This window comes from Aythya fuligula, chromosome 26 (assembly GCF_009819795.1).
Source record: "Aythya fuligula isolate bAytFul2 chromosome 26, bAytFul2.pri, whole genome shotgun sequence".
Taxonomy (NCBI): domain Eukaryota; kingdom Metazoa; phylum Chordata; class Aves; order Anseriformes; family Anatidae; genus Aythya; species Aythya fuligula.
Window position 1 is genome coordinate 3,663,953 of NC_045584.1, and position 19,655 is coordinate 3,683,607.

General features: G+C 43.1%; 1 protein-coding gene across 2 annotated transcripts in view; it reads left to right on the forward strand.

Moving 5' to 3' along the window:
• CERS4 (ceramide synthase 4) overlaps positions 1-18,394 on the forward strand; it is a 55,601-nt gene extending 37,207 nt beyond the window's left edge. For both annotated transcript variants that reach the window (XM_032203591.1, XM_032203592.1), the window contains exons 4-12: positions 60-177; positions 3,598-3,716; positions 6,076-6,133; positions 7,219-7,269; positions 10,488-10,580; positions 11,197-11,325; positions 11,608-11,714; positions 12,113-12,269; positions 16,447-18,394. In XM_032203591.1, coding sequence (XP_032059482.1) covers positions 60-177; positions 3,598-3,716; positions 6,076-6,133; positions 7,219-7,269; positions 10,488-10,580; positions 11,197-11,325; positions 11,608-11,714; positions 12,113-12,269; positions 16,447-16,638 — 1,024 coding nt within the window. In that variant the 3' untranslated portion in view covers positions 16,639-18,394. The remainder of the gene's footprint in view (positions 1-59; positions 178-3,597; positions 3,717-6,075; positions 6,134-7,218; positions 7,270-10,487; positions 10,581-11,196; positions 11,326-11,607; positions 11,715-12,112; positions 12,270-16,446) is intronic.
• Positions 18,395-19,655: the final 1,261 nt, after the last annotated feature.

Below are 19,655 nucleotides of genomic sequence, written 5' to 3' on the forward strand. Positions count from 1 at the left end.
TGCAGTATCAGAAATCACTGTTCTATTTTGGGCTGAACCTTGAATCTTTTCTCTTGCAGAGCCATAGCCCTGCCCCTTGGTGCCAAACTGGGTGTGAGGGACAAGCAGAGACCAAATGCTCAGCCTAACCCCATACTGGAAACATTCTACAGTACGCACTGCAAGAACCCTAAAGAAGTGAGTCTTTCTTCTTTGCTTTCCTCTAGATTTAGCCCTTGTATCTTTACCTAAATAACATCACATTTGGAATCCTGAAGTTTGGTGATGCCACTTGGAAACTCAACAACGCAGCAGGAACCTCTGTAGCACTGGCCGCCTGACACTGACCAGGCATGGTGATCTTCCTGCAAATGCCATCAGCCATCAGCTCTGCTTCTGAACATGTGGGAATAACAGCTTTCCACAGATAGCACTCCAAAAAAATTAAATCTCCAACTTGTTTGGACAGGAAACTCCTCTCCCAAAGGAAATAATGACAACTCCTGTTTGTTCGTTTGCCTTCTTTCCATATATTAGCAAATCACTGTCACATCAACTCCCTTGAAGTGACTTCCCTTGTTGCTAGTCCTTGAAGCTTAGCACATGTGGATGGCATGATTCTCTTAGTTCAGGGAGGCAGGTCATTCTGTTGCTGTGCAATCCACAAGTTTGAGATTGGCCTTTCAGGAAGCCAACTAAAATCCTGTCTGTCGTTAGAGACAAAGTAAGGAGCACCAGAAAACTGCAAACACAAATGGTAGGTAGTTCTCCCTTGGGAGAGAAAAAGAGATCTTGAAGATCTTGGCAGTATAATTCAGTTATAATGGCTGCTGCTGAGGGAAAAAGCATTGGAAGGATAGTGTATAGTCAAGCTGTATTTGGATTTAGCCTTGTCAGTGGAGACCCTGGATGTAACCACGGTGGTAAGTAAGCGAATCACTGTGGTGATTCCACACTGATGGCTAGCTAAACTCCACCCCACCAATTTCTCACTCCCCCTCCTCAAAAGAACAGGGGGAGAAACTATGATGGAAATGGGCTCAAGAGCTGAGACAAGGACAGGGAGAGGGAAATCACTCACCAACCACCATCTCAGGCAAAATAGGCTCAACAGAGGGAGAGAAATGTAATTTATAACCTATTACTAACAGGCTAGAGCAGTGTAAAAATAAACTAAAAACACCTCCCTCCATCCACCTCTTCTACCTCCTCCTCACAGGCAGCGCAGGGGAACAGGGAGGTGGTCAGTCTGTAACACTTCCATCTCTGCCACTCCTTCACAGTCATTCTCTTCACCTGCTCCAGCGTAGGATCCCTCCCACAGGATGCCGTCCTTCTCAAACTGATCCTGTGTGGGCTTCCCACAGGCAGCAGCTCTTCAAGAACTGCTCCCACATGGCTCCGTACCACGGGGGCCATCCATCAGGAGCAAACTGCTCCAACATGCATCCCCCATGGGCGGCAGCTCTCCCCAGACCCCCTGCTCCTGCGTGGGCTCCTCTCCACGGGCTGCAGCTCTGGCCCAGGGCCTGCTCCTGTGTGGGCTCTCCATGGGTCGCAACCTCCTTCAGGGAACATAGTTCAGGTTTCACAGGGGGCTCCTCCATGGGCTGCATGCGTGGGCTGCAGCATGGAAATCTGCTCCATGTAGGACCCATGGGCTGCAGGGGGACAGCCTGCTCCACCAGGGGCCTCTCCACAGGCCACAGGAGAACTTCTGCTCCATTCCTGGGGCACCTCCTGGTGTCCTTCATCAACCTTGGTGTATGCAGGGTTGTTTCAGTCACTCACTCCTCTCTCCCAACTGTTGTGGCAGAGTAGTTTTTTTTTCCCCTTCTGCAATATGCTATTCCAGAGGCACAACCAGCGTTGCTCATGGCCCAGCTCTGGCCAGCAGTGGTTCCCTTTTGGAGCCAGCTGGAGCTGGCTCTGATCTGACCTGTGGCAGCTGCTGGGCTCTGCTCACAGAGGCCACCACTGCAGCCCCCCAACTACCAAAACTTTGCCACGTAAGCCTAGTGCAATCACATTTATTTTCAGTGCCTTTTTGCAGGCTTTCTTGGCCTTAAAGCAAAAGCTATTAGCCACTACCAAAGACATATGAGCAGGGGTTCCAGTCCTAGTACAAACAAGTAACTGCCTTGATGAGGCTGGTGCAGCATGTTTCATACTGCAGTGGGGCATGTGGAGCCCTGGGACATTCAGTACCTGCTTAAAAGTAAAAGAATAGAGGCTAAAATAAAAATGAAGGCATTCATCTTGGTCGTGCTGCCAGCCCTTTTCCTTAGCAGATGGAAGGAATGTTCTCAGAACACTTGCCATAGTCCCTGATCTTCCTCTTGCCTGTCTGAGCGATCCACAAGTTTCTCAACAGAACTACTCCCATTGCAGAGATCTAACTCAAGGCCTACTTTTGGAAGCAGGCTTTCCACACAGCTGTCCCTGCACTCACATTGCACTGAAGGAGCAGAAGTCTACACTTTTATCCTAGAGAATGTAAGGATATCAGAGCGAATCCGGACTGTGAGACTTCTGACATCATTCTGACTTCCTGACATGGAAAAAGAATTGTGCAGCTGGCTAATGTTTTACTGACTCAATTCACTGGTTGCATCTCGGTCTTTTAGCTTCCTCCCTCTCCTGTGAGCGCTCAGACTCCTGCTTATGATTCAGCTTTTACAAGATGTGATTTTACTCTTCTCAGCAGCCATCTCCTTGGGAGGAATACTGCATTATGGAGCAGTTGGAGAATATAAATCAATGTCTCCACTTGACTCCACCGCAAGAACAAAAGTCACTAAGTAAAAATAGAAAGGAGTATATCTGAAAATGACTAATGGGCACACTTTTTTACAGCACTCTCAGAGTATGTAAATCACTGTCAAATGATACCATTAAAGTAAACACATTCCATGAAAACCTATTGCTTTACTTAAAAAATAAGATTATCATTGATGACACTTAAGAAAGGAATATAAAACATGATGACTTCTTCTGTGTCACACTCCAAATTCTTTAAGAGCCTAAGGACAAGAAGGAAGGTAATTGCAGTATTTCTCTGAATAACCTATTGAAAAATTATCCCTACAGGTTTACCACAACAGGATAATATCCGGTAGGAAAATGGTGTTGCCTCTGCTCATGACATTGGTCAGGTTATTCCCTGATATTGCATCAGAATACTGAAAGGCATGACAAGATTCAGTGTAGAACTTCAAAAGTTATTTAAGCTGCAGTAAAACTTTCTTGGAGTGACAGATGTAAGGGACTCAGTCTCTTAAGGCCGAAAGAAGAAGTGATTGAACAAGAAACACCCGTGAGAAGGGACCAGAGTTTGAAAGTTGAAACTGGAGATGTTTACATAAAACAATAAAACATAAAGTTTTAACGTTTAGTATTAATAACCAGTTGCTTACAAGGGGAAATGAAAGATTTTCTATTATCTGAAATCTTTATAGTAGGGATGGACAGCTTTCTGAAAGATGCTTCAACTTGAACAAATTTGGGCTTGCTGGGAATCTCCACTGGTTGTTCTGTGGTGGCTCAAACCAGATGGCCATGTGCCCATGATGACTTTCAAACCTGAATCTGAACCCTGCTTCCTCGCCTGTTTTCCAGAGTGAGCTGATCAGTTTAGCCAAACAGTGCGACCTGCCAGTGAGAAAGGTGGAGAGGTGGTTCCGGCGCCGAAGGAACACTGACCGACCGAGCCTATCCAAGAAGTTCTGCGAGGCCTGGTGAGCAGGAGCAGAAGCCATGAGCTGCAGGCGCCTTTCACTGGCACTGAGCTCAGCAGGCAGTTTGCTGCCTCCCAGCCTGCCCTGCACTCCTCCACGGAGAGCATCCTGAGTCTTCCCTGCCCTACCTGATTCTTCTCTGGCTCTGCTGCTGCTTCTCTATTACTGAATCATTCCTTGCTTTTCCCCTTTATTTTCACTCCCAAGGCTCCTTTTACTCCTATCTCACCTTAATCCTTATAGAACACCAGTTTCTGACTTAGTAAGACTGATGCTCTGCTTCAGAACACTATCCTATCTGAAAAACTCCCTATTGTTTTGCTTCCTACTGCTTCCTGCTGCTTTGCTGCTGCTTCCATGCCTCCAAAATAGTCTACCATTGCCTCTCTCTTTCTCTCTTTGCTTCTCTGTGAGCTGATTCTTTCTGCTACATATTTTTTGCAACTGTTCTCCTTTGTATTGCTTTTAAATGTCACAGACACTGGTCTAGACTATATTCTGCTGTCAGTTGACTTCAGCTTCCCTGAAAGTCACAGAACAGAACCCCTTTATAATAGCAGAAAAGCCTATGTGAAATCTTTTCCTGGGAGCAAAACTTGGAAACAGCTGTGTGGAAATCCTCATTATATGGAGGCACAAGAAGGTTTGACAAAAGCAGATCATCATCGGGTTCCTCACTTTTTAGGTACTTTAACTTCTGCAGATTAAAAAAAAAAATCTCACGTCAGCCACTTCTGTAAATGTTAATCTTGACTGAGCTTTCCACAGATATTGCAGAGCAATAACCCTAATAGACTTCATCTAGACACACGTTTACTTGTTCAGTGCTACACTTGGAGGCTGTGGTGACTTGACCCATGACAGCCTGTTGTACAACTGAGCTGTAAGCTCTTGTAGCTCTATGGCTGTCAGTCCTTATTCCTGTGCCTAGGCAATCTTTCTGAGCTGGGATTACCTCCTTGCAAGACGCCAAATGAGTCACTGTCAGGGTCATTTTACACCAAGAAATCAAAGTCTGCAAAGCTCTTCAATAAACTAATGGTCTACACTAATGTCCATACCCTTATGAGCAGGTCCCAGATAGTTACCTGAGTCTTTAATTCCCAGATCCCTTGTGGGGGCCCCACTAGGTCCTCATGCTGAGGCAGTGCTTTAAAATCACAGCCTAAGGTCTTTACAGATCTCTATCTCATCACATGGTAGACCATCACCCAGCAACTGGTGTTCTGCACAACAGTCAGAGCAGTTCCTGCATGTTGGGGTTTAGTGGAAGTAGAAATTAACCCATAGTACAGAATTGCATTCAGAGGAATGTCAAGAATCTTTTGGTAAAAATTCAGAAATTGGCCCCTCTTAGAAATGTTAGTTTTGTCTCAGCTTTCCACAGAGGAAAAGGATTCTCCTGATCTTAGTTGAAATGCCTTACTTATGAGTGGCTGCTCTGCTATGCTTGTAAGGAAGTAGATTCATCCAGGAAGGCCACAGAGATGAAGGAAGAAAATACCTACAGTGTCATTCATCTGACTAGAAGTGTGTACCTATAGGGTAGATATCACTTCTGAGCTAATCACCTCGTTGTCCATTCAACCTCTAATTCAAAAATCCTGACTAAAAACCCTAGTGGAGAAAACAAAACAAAACTTCTGCTCTCACTGATTATGTTTTTCTTGAAGCTCCTGTTTCACTGACAGATTGAGTCTCTCTCTAAAAATGTTGTATCTTCTGATTTGTTATGGAGATTTTTGGTAATTTAAGGGTTGTTGCAGGCATTTTTACTCCTGTAAAGATTTCCTGTCTTTAATCTATTATTACTCATTTATTCTGTTGGGATAAAATTCCTCTAATTTCTTAATGTACGTGTATACATTCAGTACCATGGGTTTCTGTCCACTGGACATGGCAAACATATTTTATAAGTCCTTCTGTGTGGATTTAATGTGGATAAATCATTAGCAGCTCTGACTGAGATGAAACATGACAGTAATCAATTGCTTTACATGATAATGAATTTAGCACGCCTGATCTCCAAAAGCCTATGAGTGAAGTTGGCACTGTTTGAATCTACACATGCCTCTACTGGTACTGTGAAGAGTTGGGATGATTATCTATGTGACTTTATTCAGAGATATTCTCATAGTTTCTATCGTCTAAAGCAGAAGAATTGCTCTTCATGGAATCTGTTGAATGTACCAGCATGGAAAAAAAAAAAAAAAAAAAAAGTTCCTGTTATGATCTGCACAAACTTTGAGCATATTGATGTTTTTCTTTTATTTAGTAGTGTCATTTTTTGAAAAAAAGTAATACACAGAATTGTAGCTTTGTGGCTAATGGGGTACTAACACACTTTGTTTGTTTGTAGCTGGAGGTTTACATTTTACGTCATTGCTTTCTTCACTGGACTTGCTGTCCTGTACGACGTGAGTATGCAAACAGTGCCACCTGCTGTTCTCCAGTGAGTGCCTGCAGGAATGGCAGATCTTGTTGCCAAACCTGTGTATTCAAACTTTCTTTCAGAGATTTTCCCATCATGTCTTTGTCCTCTGCACAGCACACAATCTTCTGAGATCTATCTATCTATCGAACCATGCTTACTTTAAGAACTCCAACTCAAAACCAAGAGTTTTGCTCTTCCTCTGGAAAAGCAGTAGACAACTAGGATTGTGAGATGCTGTCAGCAATTGTAAAAATACATTTCTGTGATATGGCAGATAAAACATTTATCTGAGACAGGAGCTGCAGGGCCTGTTTCTGTGTTGTATATAGTACTTGTTTAAGGTAAAATGCTTAGGCTTCCTTTGGAGCATGGTCTGCATTTTAGTAATTTTATGTACGTGTTTCCTCTTCTTTACCCAAGATGTGAGAGGGTAAGGTTAATGCCTCTGCCTTTTCTCTGATTTGATAATTAATGATTTCTCTTGATACAAATGGAACAGCCTCAACAGGAGAAAACTGAGACTTGAATGATATTAGTTTGAATCTCTGAGGCAGAAGAGGTATACCATATGCTCTAATCCAGACCTGTGGTCACTAAGCTGGGACAAGGGACACCTGTTATCCTCTGGTTGTATTTTAGAGGTTACCCTGGCTCTTTTGCTGAACCCAATTCCTTGGGTGGGCTTTGCAAAAATATTCTACACTGAGACCTCCTGATGTGGTAAATAGTAGAAAATCTGCTGATCCCAAGACAGGAGGCATAGACTATACTTGCACCTGCTTGTTTTTGTAACAGCTGAAGAAGCATTGAACTTAGCAACTTTTAAGACAGAATTTAAGGTACTCTGTGAGTCTGCAGATTCCAGGATGAGCTAGCAGTGGAGTGGAGGTATCTAAATCCCACCTATAGTGCTTTTTGATTTTTTACATCAAAATAAAAGGTTAATTTCTATTTCTCTGTTTCCAATAAAACACAACAAATCTGTAGTAGTAACAAGCTACAGGAATTAGGTGGTTGATAAGAGAATTCGTCTGGGATCTTCCCATTCGTGTTATATTTTCTTTCCAGAAGCCTTGGTTTTGGGACCATAGAGAGTGCTGGACAGGATACCCACAACAGGTGAGTCATCCAGGAGTAAAAATTGTTGTAATAAATCATGTATTCTCTTTAGATATCTTTTAAAAATCAGATTACTTTAGGGACAAAAGAGAGGGCACTGATTGAAATTCAGATTGATAAGCCGTAAGAATTCGAAAACAGATCCCTATCAACAGAGAACATCTTAATATTTTGCTTACTCTAGACACAATAGAGGAGGAATCAGTACAGCAGAAGCCAACTCTACAGTAGTAAAGGAAAAGCAAGCCTTCTGACCGGGCAAGCTTAGAAACTGAAAAATAGGGATGCTTCAAGTTTAGTTTATAGAGGAGACTGGTTAGAGTAGGACATTTTGTCCAGAGAGGAGAAGTGAAGACTTCAGTGGAAAGCCTATAGAGCAGAGGACATGCTCTGAGTGATACACTCCAAAATAAACTCAAAGAAAATTGCCAGCTAGGCACAAAATATACTCCCAGGTCACCAAGGAACAAGGACAGCAACAAAAAGTGAGGTACTGTTTACCCAGCTGCCTCCATCACTATTCTATCTTCTAATTCCAAATCCCCTTGCCATGGACAGGGACGCCTCCCACCAGACCAGGCTGCTCAAAGCCCCATCCAGCCTGGCCTTGAACACTTCCAGGGATGGGGCATCCACAACTTCTCTGGGCAGCCTGTTCCAGTGCCTCACCACCCTCAGAGTAAAGAATTTCTTCCTTATACCTGATCTAAACCTACTCTATTTTAGTTTAAAGCCATTGCTCCTTGTCCTACTGCTGCACTCCAAAGAATCTCTCCCCAGCTTTCCTTCAGCCCCCTTTAGGTCTACATGCCTATTGGAAGGCCTCTATAAGGTCTCCCTGGAGCCCTCTTTTTTTTCCAGGCTGAACAAAACAAATTCCCTCAGCCTGTCTTCATAGAATGGGGCTTCATGCACTGACACAGGAACCATTACCTGCTCTACTTTTCCCCGTTATGTTTTTATGACTTGTGTATAGCAGCAGCCTTCCAATATAAGATATTACAAAGAGATAAATGTCAGTAAAGTGAAAGATCTGATTTTGGCTTTGGAAAAGATTCCTTATCCTGTTAGAACAGCTGCCTTCTACAGGCTTAATTAGCATTATGAATAAATTGATGAAAATCGTGGGTACCATTTCATTCCTGCTTTAAGAACAGACAGTTTTCACTGGGCTGCATCAACAGAGAAGTGTCCAGCAGGTGGAGGGAGGTGATTGTTCCTGTCTACTCTGCCCTTGTGAGGCCCCACTTGGAGTGCTTCATCTAGATCTGGGGTCCCCAGCACAAAAAGGATGTGGATCTGTTAGAATGGGTCCAGAGAAGGGCCACGAAGGTGATCAAGGGGCTGGAGCACCTCTCCTACGAAGAAAGGCTGAGAGAGCTGGGGCTGCTCAGCCTGGAGAAGAGAAGCCCCCGGGGTGACCTCATTGCAACCTTTCAGTACTGAAAAGGGACCTACAGAAAAGCTGGGGAGGGACTCTTTGTCAGGGATTGTACTTACAGGACAAGGCATCATGATTTTAAAACAAAAGAGGGTAGATAGAGATTAAATGTTAGGAGGAAATTCTTCACTCAGAGGGTGGTGAGGCACTGGCACAGGCTGCCTAGAAAAGCTGGGGATGCCCCATCCCTGGAAGTGTTCAAGGCCAGGTTGGACAAGGCCCTGGGTAACCTGCTCTGGTGAGGGGTTGTAACTGAATGATCTTTAAAGTCCCTTCCGACCCAAGCTGTTCTATGACTCTGTGATGATTCTGTGATTATTTGCCCTTTCCAATCCAAAAGCCTGGTAAGTGTTTCTAGCAGGATAGCAGTTTCTCCTGGTATCATGCATGGATCTCCTGTGCATGGGATTTTACAATACTAGAATTTCCTGGCTGGGAATTTAATCTTTCATTAATTGAAGAAGAGGCTGAGATACAACTTGATCACAGTAGCATGACAAAGTGAAAACTACCTGTGCTTTAGGGCTTTTTGGTCTGGTAGTCAAAGTTAGAACAAGACCCTCAGATTGTACATTAAGATTTGCAAACCTGTAATTGTATTGCACAGTTTTTAGCTGTGATTCATACAAACCAGGTGGTGTTTGAATAGGAATGTAAGGCTGAGAGGATCTCTTGGGTCCTTATTTCCTCTTTTGTACATTTGCATTCCATGTATTTTCCAGAGAAATCTAAGCCATTGTAACAGAACACTTTCCTACACCTGTAGTAAGCAGAAAAGGCCCAAACCAGAGCTGGTAACATCCCACTGGAAAAGAGCAGGAAAGGTCAAGAACATACCTGTGGCACAACAGGAACAACGAATATATTAAACACAATTTCTACCAAGCAAACCATGTTGTATGCTACAGACAAGGGTAAAAGAAACATCAATAATCTAATCTATCTTTGGAAAAAACAACAAAAAAATCCCTTCAGATCCAGAGGATCATTTGGATAACCCCCAGAGCATGAACAGCACATACCAGCCTGCCAGATGTTAATATCCCCTCTGGTAGGACCAGTGCATCCAGCCATGCTTCCTCTAGCGGCTAATCACTGGTGCATCAAAGAAAAGCAAACTAAAATCTATCTTCTAAGGACAGAAATCAGTACTTTGGGTAGAGGAAACCTAAATAAATTGGTACTTGGGAGCACCATACTCCAAGATTCTTTGGAAATGCTTGTTGCAAAGCCTCTGTAGTCATAGTACTTTTTTTTTTTTTTTTTTTTTTTTTTTTTTTTTTTTTTTAATCAAATAGGTTCTGGTTTAAAGATGCCATCTAGTGCCACAACAGAAAAATTACTTGTTAACTAGCACGTGTCTTTGGTGAGTGGGTCTAAGCTTTTAGTTTTTCAGCTGTAAAACCCCAGAAAAATTAGCCAGAACAGCAGGGACTACTGTTCACACTGAGATCTACAGTGACTGCTCAAGAATTTTCCCAGAAGAATGCCTGAAAATTTTCAGGATCTTCCCCCTGGTTATTTAAATATTTCACATGCTATGGCAAAGTGGAGTTTCCCCTGCTATTTGCTTTTACCTGAGCACAGATGATGTTTGGTAAGTGACTAGACTGTTCAGTTGAGGATTTACCCCATGAAGCTGCAGGAACTAGATCTTGTCATTTTGGTTTATCTGATTTTTTTAATTTATTTTTTTTTATAGGTAGGAGTTTTCATTTCCAGCCCTCTCTTTACTTTATCTGACGGGTATACCACTGTCTCTTTCTTGCTGTTGCAGCCTCTCCTACCTTCTCTGTTCTGGTACTACATGCTGGAGCTCTCCTTTTACTGGTCTCTGGTCTTCACCTTGCCCTGTGATGTGAAGAGGAAGGTGAGTGACAACCCCTGGGAAAAAATGAAGCACAAACATGATCCAAGCTTAACACTCAGGAGAGTGTTTTCCAAGGTTGTATAGTGTGTATAATGCTAGTCTGAGGTTTCAGGGGACTCGTCCTTGCTTGTTCCCAGGAATTTCCATTACCAGTCACTGTCTTCCCTCTCCTCTGGGAGGTGGAGAACACAAACCTTGACATGGAAAGGAGCAAACTAATTCAAAAGGTTCACTTCCCCAAGCAGAAATTCCTCTGCTGGAGCAGAGGTGAGTATGGGCATTGCTTTGTGACCAAAAGGAAGCTCTTTTTATGTTTGTCTGTACTGAATCATCAGCTCTCATGGTTCTGTCTTACAATTTGCACTAACACCAGACCATTTCTGGTAGAGAGCGGAGTGTTCTTTGCTCAAGATTCTCTGTTTACTCCATAAACTCATAATTCGTGGGTTCCTTGATTGCCTACATTCTGGCATGCATTTTGTTAAAGATTAACGTGGATAAAACTTTACACTGGGAGGTTTCTTGCCCCATTGAGTAGACACATTTTTTAGCTACCAGCATGCTCTAACTAGAACAGAAAGTGCAATGTATTTTCTGCTGTCCCCTTTCTCATCAGGACTTCAAGGAGCAGATAGTCCATCATGCTGCAACCATCTTCCTGATCAGTTTCTCATACTGTGCCAATTACATCCGCATTGGGACACTGGTGCTGGTGATTCATGATGCTTCTGATTGCTTCCTAGAGGTGAGCTCCACAGTTTAAGTGCCTGGCAAGGCCTAGTTGGCAGTGATGACCTTTAGCCAAGTGCTGTCTTTTGATCTAGCACAATGAGGGACAATCACTGTGGGGTTTCACTGATAACTCATTGATGATCTCCTCACCCAGCTTAGGGTGCCCTACAGAGAGCCAGGAGGAAACATGAATACCTGCATGTGGATTGTATCATATCTGGCTTGTTAGCATCTTGGAGCATATGCAGATGCACTATCTTGACCTGCTTTGTTTTATTGTTCTTTCTCCTTCCAGCCAACTAAGATATTCAATTACATGAAGTGGAAAAAAACTTGTGACAGGCTCTTTATGATCTTCGCAGCTGTTTTCCTCATCAGCCGCCTGATCATTTTCCCCTACACGTGAGTTTGCTGCAGTCAAGGGAAATGAAAAAACTGTCTTCTCAGAGGCAGGATAATTCAGCTATGGGCTAAATCTTTTGCTGTGGCCTTTGCTTTTCAATTTTGAGCTCATGTCCCTGCCTTCTGCATAGGCTGCATTGCCACATGGCTGTTGTACCTACCTTGGGCTAAACAAGAGTGGTCTTCCTTGGAGTTCAGAGAGTAATAGCAAAGACCTGAAATATACTGCAGAGGAGTCTTTGGCTTACGGCTCTACTCTGCTCATTTCAAGTGGGGAACGGAGAGTTGTCTAACGTGTTATATATAAGAAGAGAGTGATTGAAGTGAAACTTCTGTGACAATAGCTTTTGGGGGCTTACAGCCGCTCTCTCTCCAGTGCAATTCTGTCTCTCTTGCAGAGTGCTCTATAACACCTACTATTACTCCATGGAGATATTCCAACCCTTCTTTGGATACTACTTCGTGAATGCTCTCCTGATAACTCTTCAGCTGCTCCATATCTTCTGGTCCTGCCTAATTATTCATATGGTCTACAAGTTCATCCTCCAGGGCACGGTATGAATCAGTTTGTAGTCCCCTGTACATCATATGGGGAGGGAGGATCCCCTGAGACTGCTTGGGAGCACAGGGAATACATCTGGGATGGATTCTTTTTTGTCCTAGTAAAATTATACATGTGAACTCCTAACAGTGAGGTAAAAGGGTCACTCGATACTAGTGAAAGTTGACAAAAGAAGTAAAGTTTTTATGAGTTGATATAATATTTGGGTTCACTTATGAAGTGTGTATTCAAGAAAAAAATGTGTATTGGACTCCATGGGAGATTTCTATGAACAAAGCCAGTGACATCTGAGTGAGGATCCCAACGCTTGGGTCAGTACTGTGTTTGTAACAAAACTAAAAAATCAAGGCAGGGAGTGTTGATGCGATTGATGAGGCCAGTGCAAAAGTGCTTTCCTATAGTTTCTTCTCCAGGGGATTTCCAGTACAGGATTTTTAATTACAGTGTTACTAACATCACAGAATCACAGAATGGCTGAGGGACCTCTGGAGGTATTGTCCAACCTCCCTGGCTCAAGCAGGGCCACCTAGAGCAGCTTGTCCAAGCCCATGTCTGGATGGCTTTTGAGTATCTTCAAGGAGGGAGATTCCACAACTTCTCTGTGCAGTCTGTTCCAATGCTTAGTCACCATCAGGGGGAGAAAATGTTCCCTAATATTGAGATGGAACCTGCTGTATTTCACTTTGTGCCCACAGCCTCTTGTCTTGGCACTGGGCACCATTGAAAAAAGCCTGGCTCCAATCCTCTTTGCACCCTCCCTTCAGACATTTATATATACTGATAAAATCCTCCTGAGCCTCCTCTAGGTTGAGCAGTTGCAGCTCTCTCAGCTTTTCCTCACAGGAGAGATGCTTCAGTCCTTTAATCATCCTCATGGCCCTTTTGTTGGACTCTCTCCAGTATGTCCATCTCTCTTGTACTTAGTAGCCCAGCAGGGCTACTGCCACAGGACGCAGTACTCTAAACATGGCCTCACCAGTGCTGACTAGAGAGGAAGGATCCTTTCCCTTGATCTGCTGGCAATGCTGCTCCTAATGCAGCCCAGGATACCGTTAGCTTTCTTTGCGTCAAAGGTACATTGCTGGCTAATGTTCAACTTGGTTTCTACCAGGACTTTCAGGTTCTTCTCTGCAGTGCTGCTTTCCAGCGGAGCAGCCCCCAGTATATATGAGCGCATGGGGTTGTTACTCCCCAGGTGCAGGACTTTGCACTTCTCTTTGTTGAACTTCATGAGTTTCCTGTCAGTCCACTTCTCCAGTCTGCTGAGGTCCTTCTGCATGGCAACATGACCTTCTGGCGTATCAGCCGCTCCTCCCAGTTTTGTGTCATTGGCAAGCTTGCTGAGGTTGCACTCTGCCCCATCACTAAAGTATGTTTTGTGGGGGTTGTCTTATAGTACTTTAGATGTCTGCAGAGTAGATGCATTTGTCTAAACTAGCTGTCTGGGCTCCTTACATACTAGCAGACAGGCATGTCCTAAGCATACTCCATTCAACGTTGCGCCAGGCATTGCCTGTTTGTCGCTATCAGTAACAGAGCAACCTTGGATATCTGAGATGCAGCTGTATAAACTGAAGTGACATGCACCCGACTCTTTCTGACTACAGCCTGTAGTATCTGCTGTGAAACCAAACTGCTGCTCAGCATGAAATTATTCTCAGAATCAAAGACATGACATAATGTGGCCACTTGCCAAGGATGTAGTCCAGCAGAAACAAGTCCATGCCCTGTGGGAGTTGACCTCATAGCCTGGGACGAGTTGTTTTATTACTGTCCAACTGGGAAATTCTGTCTTATGGGAACTGAGAACAAGCAGGAAAGGTTCATCTTCATCCATATTGTCCACAGCTTCCATAGCAGTTATTACAGTGTCAAATGATGAGGTAGTGGATAGTGTTATTAGAAAGAAATGATCCATCAGGAAAAATATACTGAAGCACATCCAGATTTTTTCTTATTTTATCTATAAAAACTGTGATTTAACCCCAGCAAGCAACTAAGTACCTCACAGACTCTCGCTCACTCTCCCTCATCCCCTCACCATGGGATGAGGAAGAGAATGGAAAAGATAAAAGTATGAGAACTTGTGGGTTGAGATTAAGATAGTTTTATTAGATAAGGCAAAAGCTGCACCTAAAAGCAATGCAAGAAACTCATTTGGTACTTCCTATCAGCAAGCCTGTGTTCAACCACTTCCAGGAAAGCAGGGATCATCACGTGTAAGTTTCTTAGGAAGACAAACACCATCACTCTGAATGCCTGCCCCCCCCTTCCTCCTTCTTTACCCCAGCTTTTACTGCTGAGCATATGGCCAGTCTGGGTCAGCTGTCCTGGCTGTGTCCCCTCCCATCTTCTTGTGCACCCCTGGCCTCCTCACTGGCAGGGCAGCATGAGAAGCTGGAAAGTCCTTGGCTCTGTGGCTCTGTGCAAGCACTGCTCTGCAACAGCTGAGAGCAGTGGTGTGTTATCAACGCTACTTTCATCAAAAATCCAAAACACAGCATCACGTGAGCTGGAAATTAGGAAAATTAACTCTATTCCAGCCAAAAACCATGACAATAAATTATCTGCCATATTTGATGCAGAATATATATATTTGAGGTCTTTCTGTATTGAACCATAAGTAGCAAAGAAAAACAGTCCCAGGCAGATGTTTCATGATCATTTCAGACATATGGCTTAATTTTTATGTAGTCCTGTGTTGAGCCTGATTCAGTGATGCTTGTGGGTCCCATCTAACTCAGGATATTCTATGATTCTAAGACATTTAGTAGCCCAAAGCAGTATCAGCAGAAATACAGAACATTCTCCCCTTTTGAGAGCCATGAAATTCTCACTCCAGTCAGAAGTTCAGATTGTTCTGATAGGTCTTTCGGATCTCTGTAATTTTCCTCCGTGACTACAGGATTATCTGCACCACCTTCTCACTTGATGTTTCCTAATCCCTGGTACTTACAGTTCAGCCTTGATCTTGAAGTAAGGGGTTTCACTTCCTTGTAGAGGCAGCTGTCTTTTTAATTCATGCAGCTATCTAGTTCCTTTGTGAATCTTGCTAGGTTTAAGACCTAAACCATATTCTAAAGGCACTTAGGAATACTGATTATTGTTTGTGTTTCTGCTGCAGAGCAAGAGACTTTGTATATAGTTTCTGAACTGCCAACTCTAGAACAACTTGGGATTGAGATTGTTCACAAAATGTGGCATCTGCTGTTTCTATTGTCCTTGCAGGCAGTTTGACTTGAGTACAACTTCACATTCTTACAAATCCTATCTGCTTTTGGGTGTGGTGATCTTTAGAAAAGGCATCAGACTAAATAGTCTGCTTAACATGATCCAAGTGCTATCCCCAGAAGAATGTATATAATAAATGGAGACTACAGAGCACATCCAGAACTAACAAGCTCCTGAGGAGTTTCCAGGCCTCAGGTCACATAAGGGGTTTGCTGCTTTCCTTCCGTGTTCTTTCCAACAATGGGTGTGGACACTGTGAATTTGTTCCCAGTTTTGGCATCTTGTATTGCAGAGTAGAAACAGCCTGAGAAGCCAGCAAGTGTTAAGCTGCTTTCTCTAACTTGCCTTTTTACTGCATTATTTCTTTTTTTGTCTTCCTTTTAAGGCAAGGAATTAAGTATTCACAAAAGCGGACTACTGATCTCTTCATAGCAAGAGAAAAAACCTGAATATAAAACTACATGTAGAGTCGAGCAGCTTTGTGTTGGGCTATTGGATTGTTTGAAAGCATATGCAGTCCAAACCAGAGTGCTCAACTTGCAGCCACCCAGAATCTAGCTCCTTGTCCCTTTTGGAAAATATAAGAGTTTGATTAACTGCTTCTTCCCATCCTTCTTTTGTATGCAAAAGACAACATAAATCTCCTCAGCTGTATACAGTTGTCCTCAGTCCTGGGCGTATATGATTTGGTGCTTCTTCTCAACCTGTATAGTAGTTATTCGTGTTTATCAGGATCACAGTTAAGATACCACTGAGACAGAAGTCAGGTAGATGAAAATAAAATGTTTCCAAAGGTGATGTAAAAAGACATCATAGAAATGTGTGCCAAAGGCAGGCGGCTGAAGTAGCAGCTGCAGTCTTTAGCCTGTGTATCAGCTAGCACAGCTTCTTGTGCAGACTTCTGCATTTGTATTGTTTCTCATTTACATATTTCTTTAGATGGAAAAGGACATGAGAAGTGACACAGAAGAAAGTGACAAGGATGAAGAAAAAGAAAAGGTCGTGGAAAAGGAGAAAAATGGGATCACGTGTTTCAGCAATGTCACTAGCAGCAATTATATCCAGAGGAATGGGTCTGAGACACTGACCAACAGAGCCCATCTCACCAATGGCCACGTCAAGGAAAGATAGCTACTGCTCACGTTCTGTCTGATCTGGTCTTTAATGAATCCAGTCCACCGTCTTTAGAAAATGTTCTGCTGATTGCGTAGATATAAAGGATTGCCATTGCAGTATCATAGTTGAATTCCTGCTTCCCATAAACATAATTGTTTATAGTCACTGATATTTGAGGGAAGTTTTTGGTCTTTCTTCAAGAAAAGCTTACTATAGGTTGTTGCCTTGAAGCATATAGAAAGGGATCAAAGTGGTTTGACTTGTATTAGACTGTACCATAATAGCTGTTAAATGTGTTAATCTTGAAAAATACTCACAACAGTGGATAAACTTTGGCAATGTCAAGTCTTAATTGCCTAATGTTGTTTGGTAGGAATCTGTTTATTCTTGATCAGCCTCTGGAGGCCCTGGCCCATTGCCACTAATGATTATGGAAAGTAAGTAAGTGTGAAACTCTAAATCTTATTATAGGAACACCTCTTCCAAGAAGACAAGTGCCCCATACTTACTCGTAAAATTGAAACTGTGCATAGTGGAATAAAAGCTTTGGGAAGACATAGGAGAAAACTTTTCTTTTTCTGACAGGAAATGCTCCTGTGTGCCATATACGTGTGCCAGTTTTGTAATTGTATGGAACTCCGTCCCTTCTATTGTCTCAAAGGTGGAAACTCCAAAGCCCAGTCTGATGACAGTTCCCACCCAAATCATGGTTAGAAGAGCTGGAAAATCCAGGCAGCTGTGTCTCAATTGCCAGGTAATCCGTTAAACCTGTCTTGGAAAGGAACACTGTCACAAGGGAGGGGACAAGAAACTAGATGCTCTAGAAGACAACACTGATTAAGTGCTCATGTTTTTATCTAGTGTAATTGGCACAGTGGAAGATGTTTACAGAGTCAGCTTGGTAAGAAGGGAATCGATTACCCCTGTCCTCAGAGGAAAAAGGATCCAGAGAGGATCTGCTGAACTTCATGAAATAATGCTTTAACTTAGCCTTCTAAGTCTAGGGCCTTTGTCTAGATGTGTCAAAAGTAGAAAGTTTAAAGCAGTGGACCATGAAGTTATGATGCAGTTCTGATTTAGTTCCTTTAGATGTTCTGTATTTTATATCATCCAGTGTAGTACTAGATCTTTGATTCTGTAATCTCTTAAAAGAGTTAAATTAGTATGGCATGGATTTCTGTCTTATAGATCAATTAAACTATGAAACCAAAATATTAACAGATTCACTGTTATGAGAGTAGGGACTTAGATTGCCAAGGCCATGCAGATACTTCCCTGTATATACCTGGTAAGGTTCAACACTAATGGGGGGACACGGACCAAGAAAATGCCTGATTCAAGGAGATGGCGCACATTGTTAAAGTTAAGAGGCAAATGACAGTCTAGAAGGACAAGAGCATTTTCAGCAGCCCACCAAGTTCACCTGAAATGCAGGAAGGATTTGATCTGAGCCTTTGATCTTACATTTTAGTCAAAATACATTGGATAATTTCAGAGGAAAAAGTGGTTCTAGCACAGGTGATGCCAGGGCAGCAACATGCTCTGGAGCAGACCATCATTTTTAAATTCATATTTGTTGAAGATAGTTTCCCTCTGAAATGTTGGGCTAATTCAAAGTTCAAAGTATATGTTCTGTATTACTGTCATGTTTCCTTAATCCGTACGTACAATCTTGCCACTCCTCTGCAGGTGATGTGTTCAGGAGGAATAGATATGTATCATTTTGTACTTCTGAATGTAAAAGATCTTTATAAATTACTTTTGAAAAGTTTGATTGTCTGGGCTCTTTTCTATTTCTTTGACTAGCAGGGGGTAACCTGGCTAGTTGCACCACCTGGGTGGATGAGGGAGTGACACAGAAGACACATACGGATTCCTTTGCCATGGCTCTTACACTTCCATGGAGAGGATGTTGCATACCCAAAGCATTCAGCCGTAGTAAGTCATGCCAGTGAAGAACAGCAGCTGTCTTGTTTCACTCCTACTAGGTAAAGCTGCATGTGGCCCTGGATCAGGACACTTTGGGGCACCCCTACATTAAAGCTAGGGGCAGTCCAGGTTACCTGGCACTGCCAAGGCAATTGCAAGTCCATGACTGCAGCACTGGGAAGATGCTTTGGAACTGCAAGGTCATGGGAAGGGAGAAGAATGCCTGGTCTTCTTTTTAATGAGGTTTCTGAAGGGGAGGAAAGGTCTATGTTGTAAAATCACATCTCACCTGAGAAGCAGAATGCTTCCCGGAGACTCTGTGATGCACTGTGGAGCCAGTACAAATATATACTAATGTCTGCTGAATTTTACCCTCAGGGCTATGCTATCCCCCTGAAGATGGAGATAAGCTCTTGCCAGGCTCATTAGTAGGTAAATCTGTTCATTGTGAAAGGATACATCAAGGATTCAGGAGGGCTGTTGGGGTTAATTACAAATGTTTTTAACTGAATAACTGAGTATGAGTGATGAGTCACCAGGGCAGATCACACTGCAGAATTTGTTTTCTTTCCTATGCTATTTGCTATGGCTTAAAGAAGCTGTGTGCAATCAGTTTGCTCCCCACAATGGCTCCACCTTCTTTCCTTACGTCTGCTCTGGTATTGGGAAGCTTATGAGTGCTGCGTAACAACTCACTCTGCCACCACCATCACCTACTGATTCCTCTTGGAGTATCACAGCCCCCTGCACAAAGAAGCTGCTGTAAAAACCTGCAGCGAGAATCCTTGTGATTTGTCTGTTAAAGAAACCAGCAAAGCAGATAAAGCAGTGGGCACCAGAGCAGGATCTACTTTCAATGCATCTTAATCATCCATGCGCACAGGAAAGGTGTGCATCACATAAATGTCATCAAGCAGTTGTGGGGATGGGGTTTCCAGCAGCAGGTGAGCTGTAAGAGATGCATTGAAGAGTGTCAAGGACTGGCAAAGTATGGCCCCCAGGGCTGGCAGCTAACATGGATCTACCAACTCCAGTGACACAGGTATCTAGTACTATTTTGGATCTTGTTTTAAGAGCAGTTTGCTTCATGCCTTCCCTTGCAC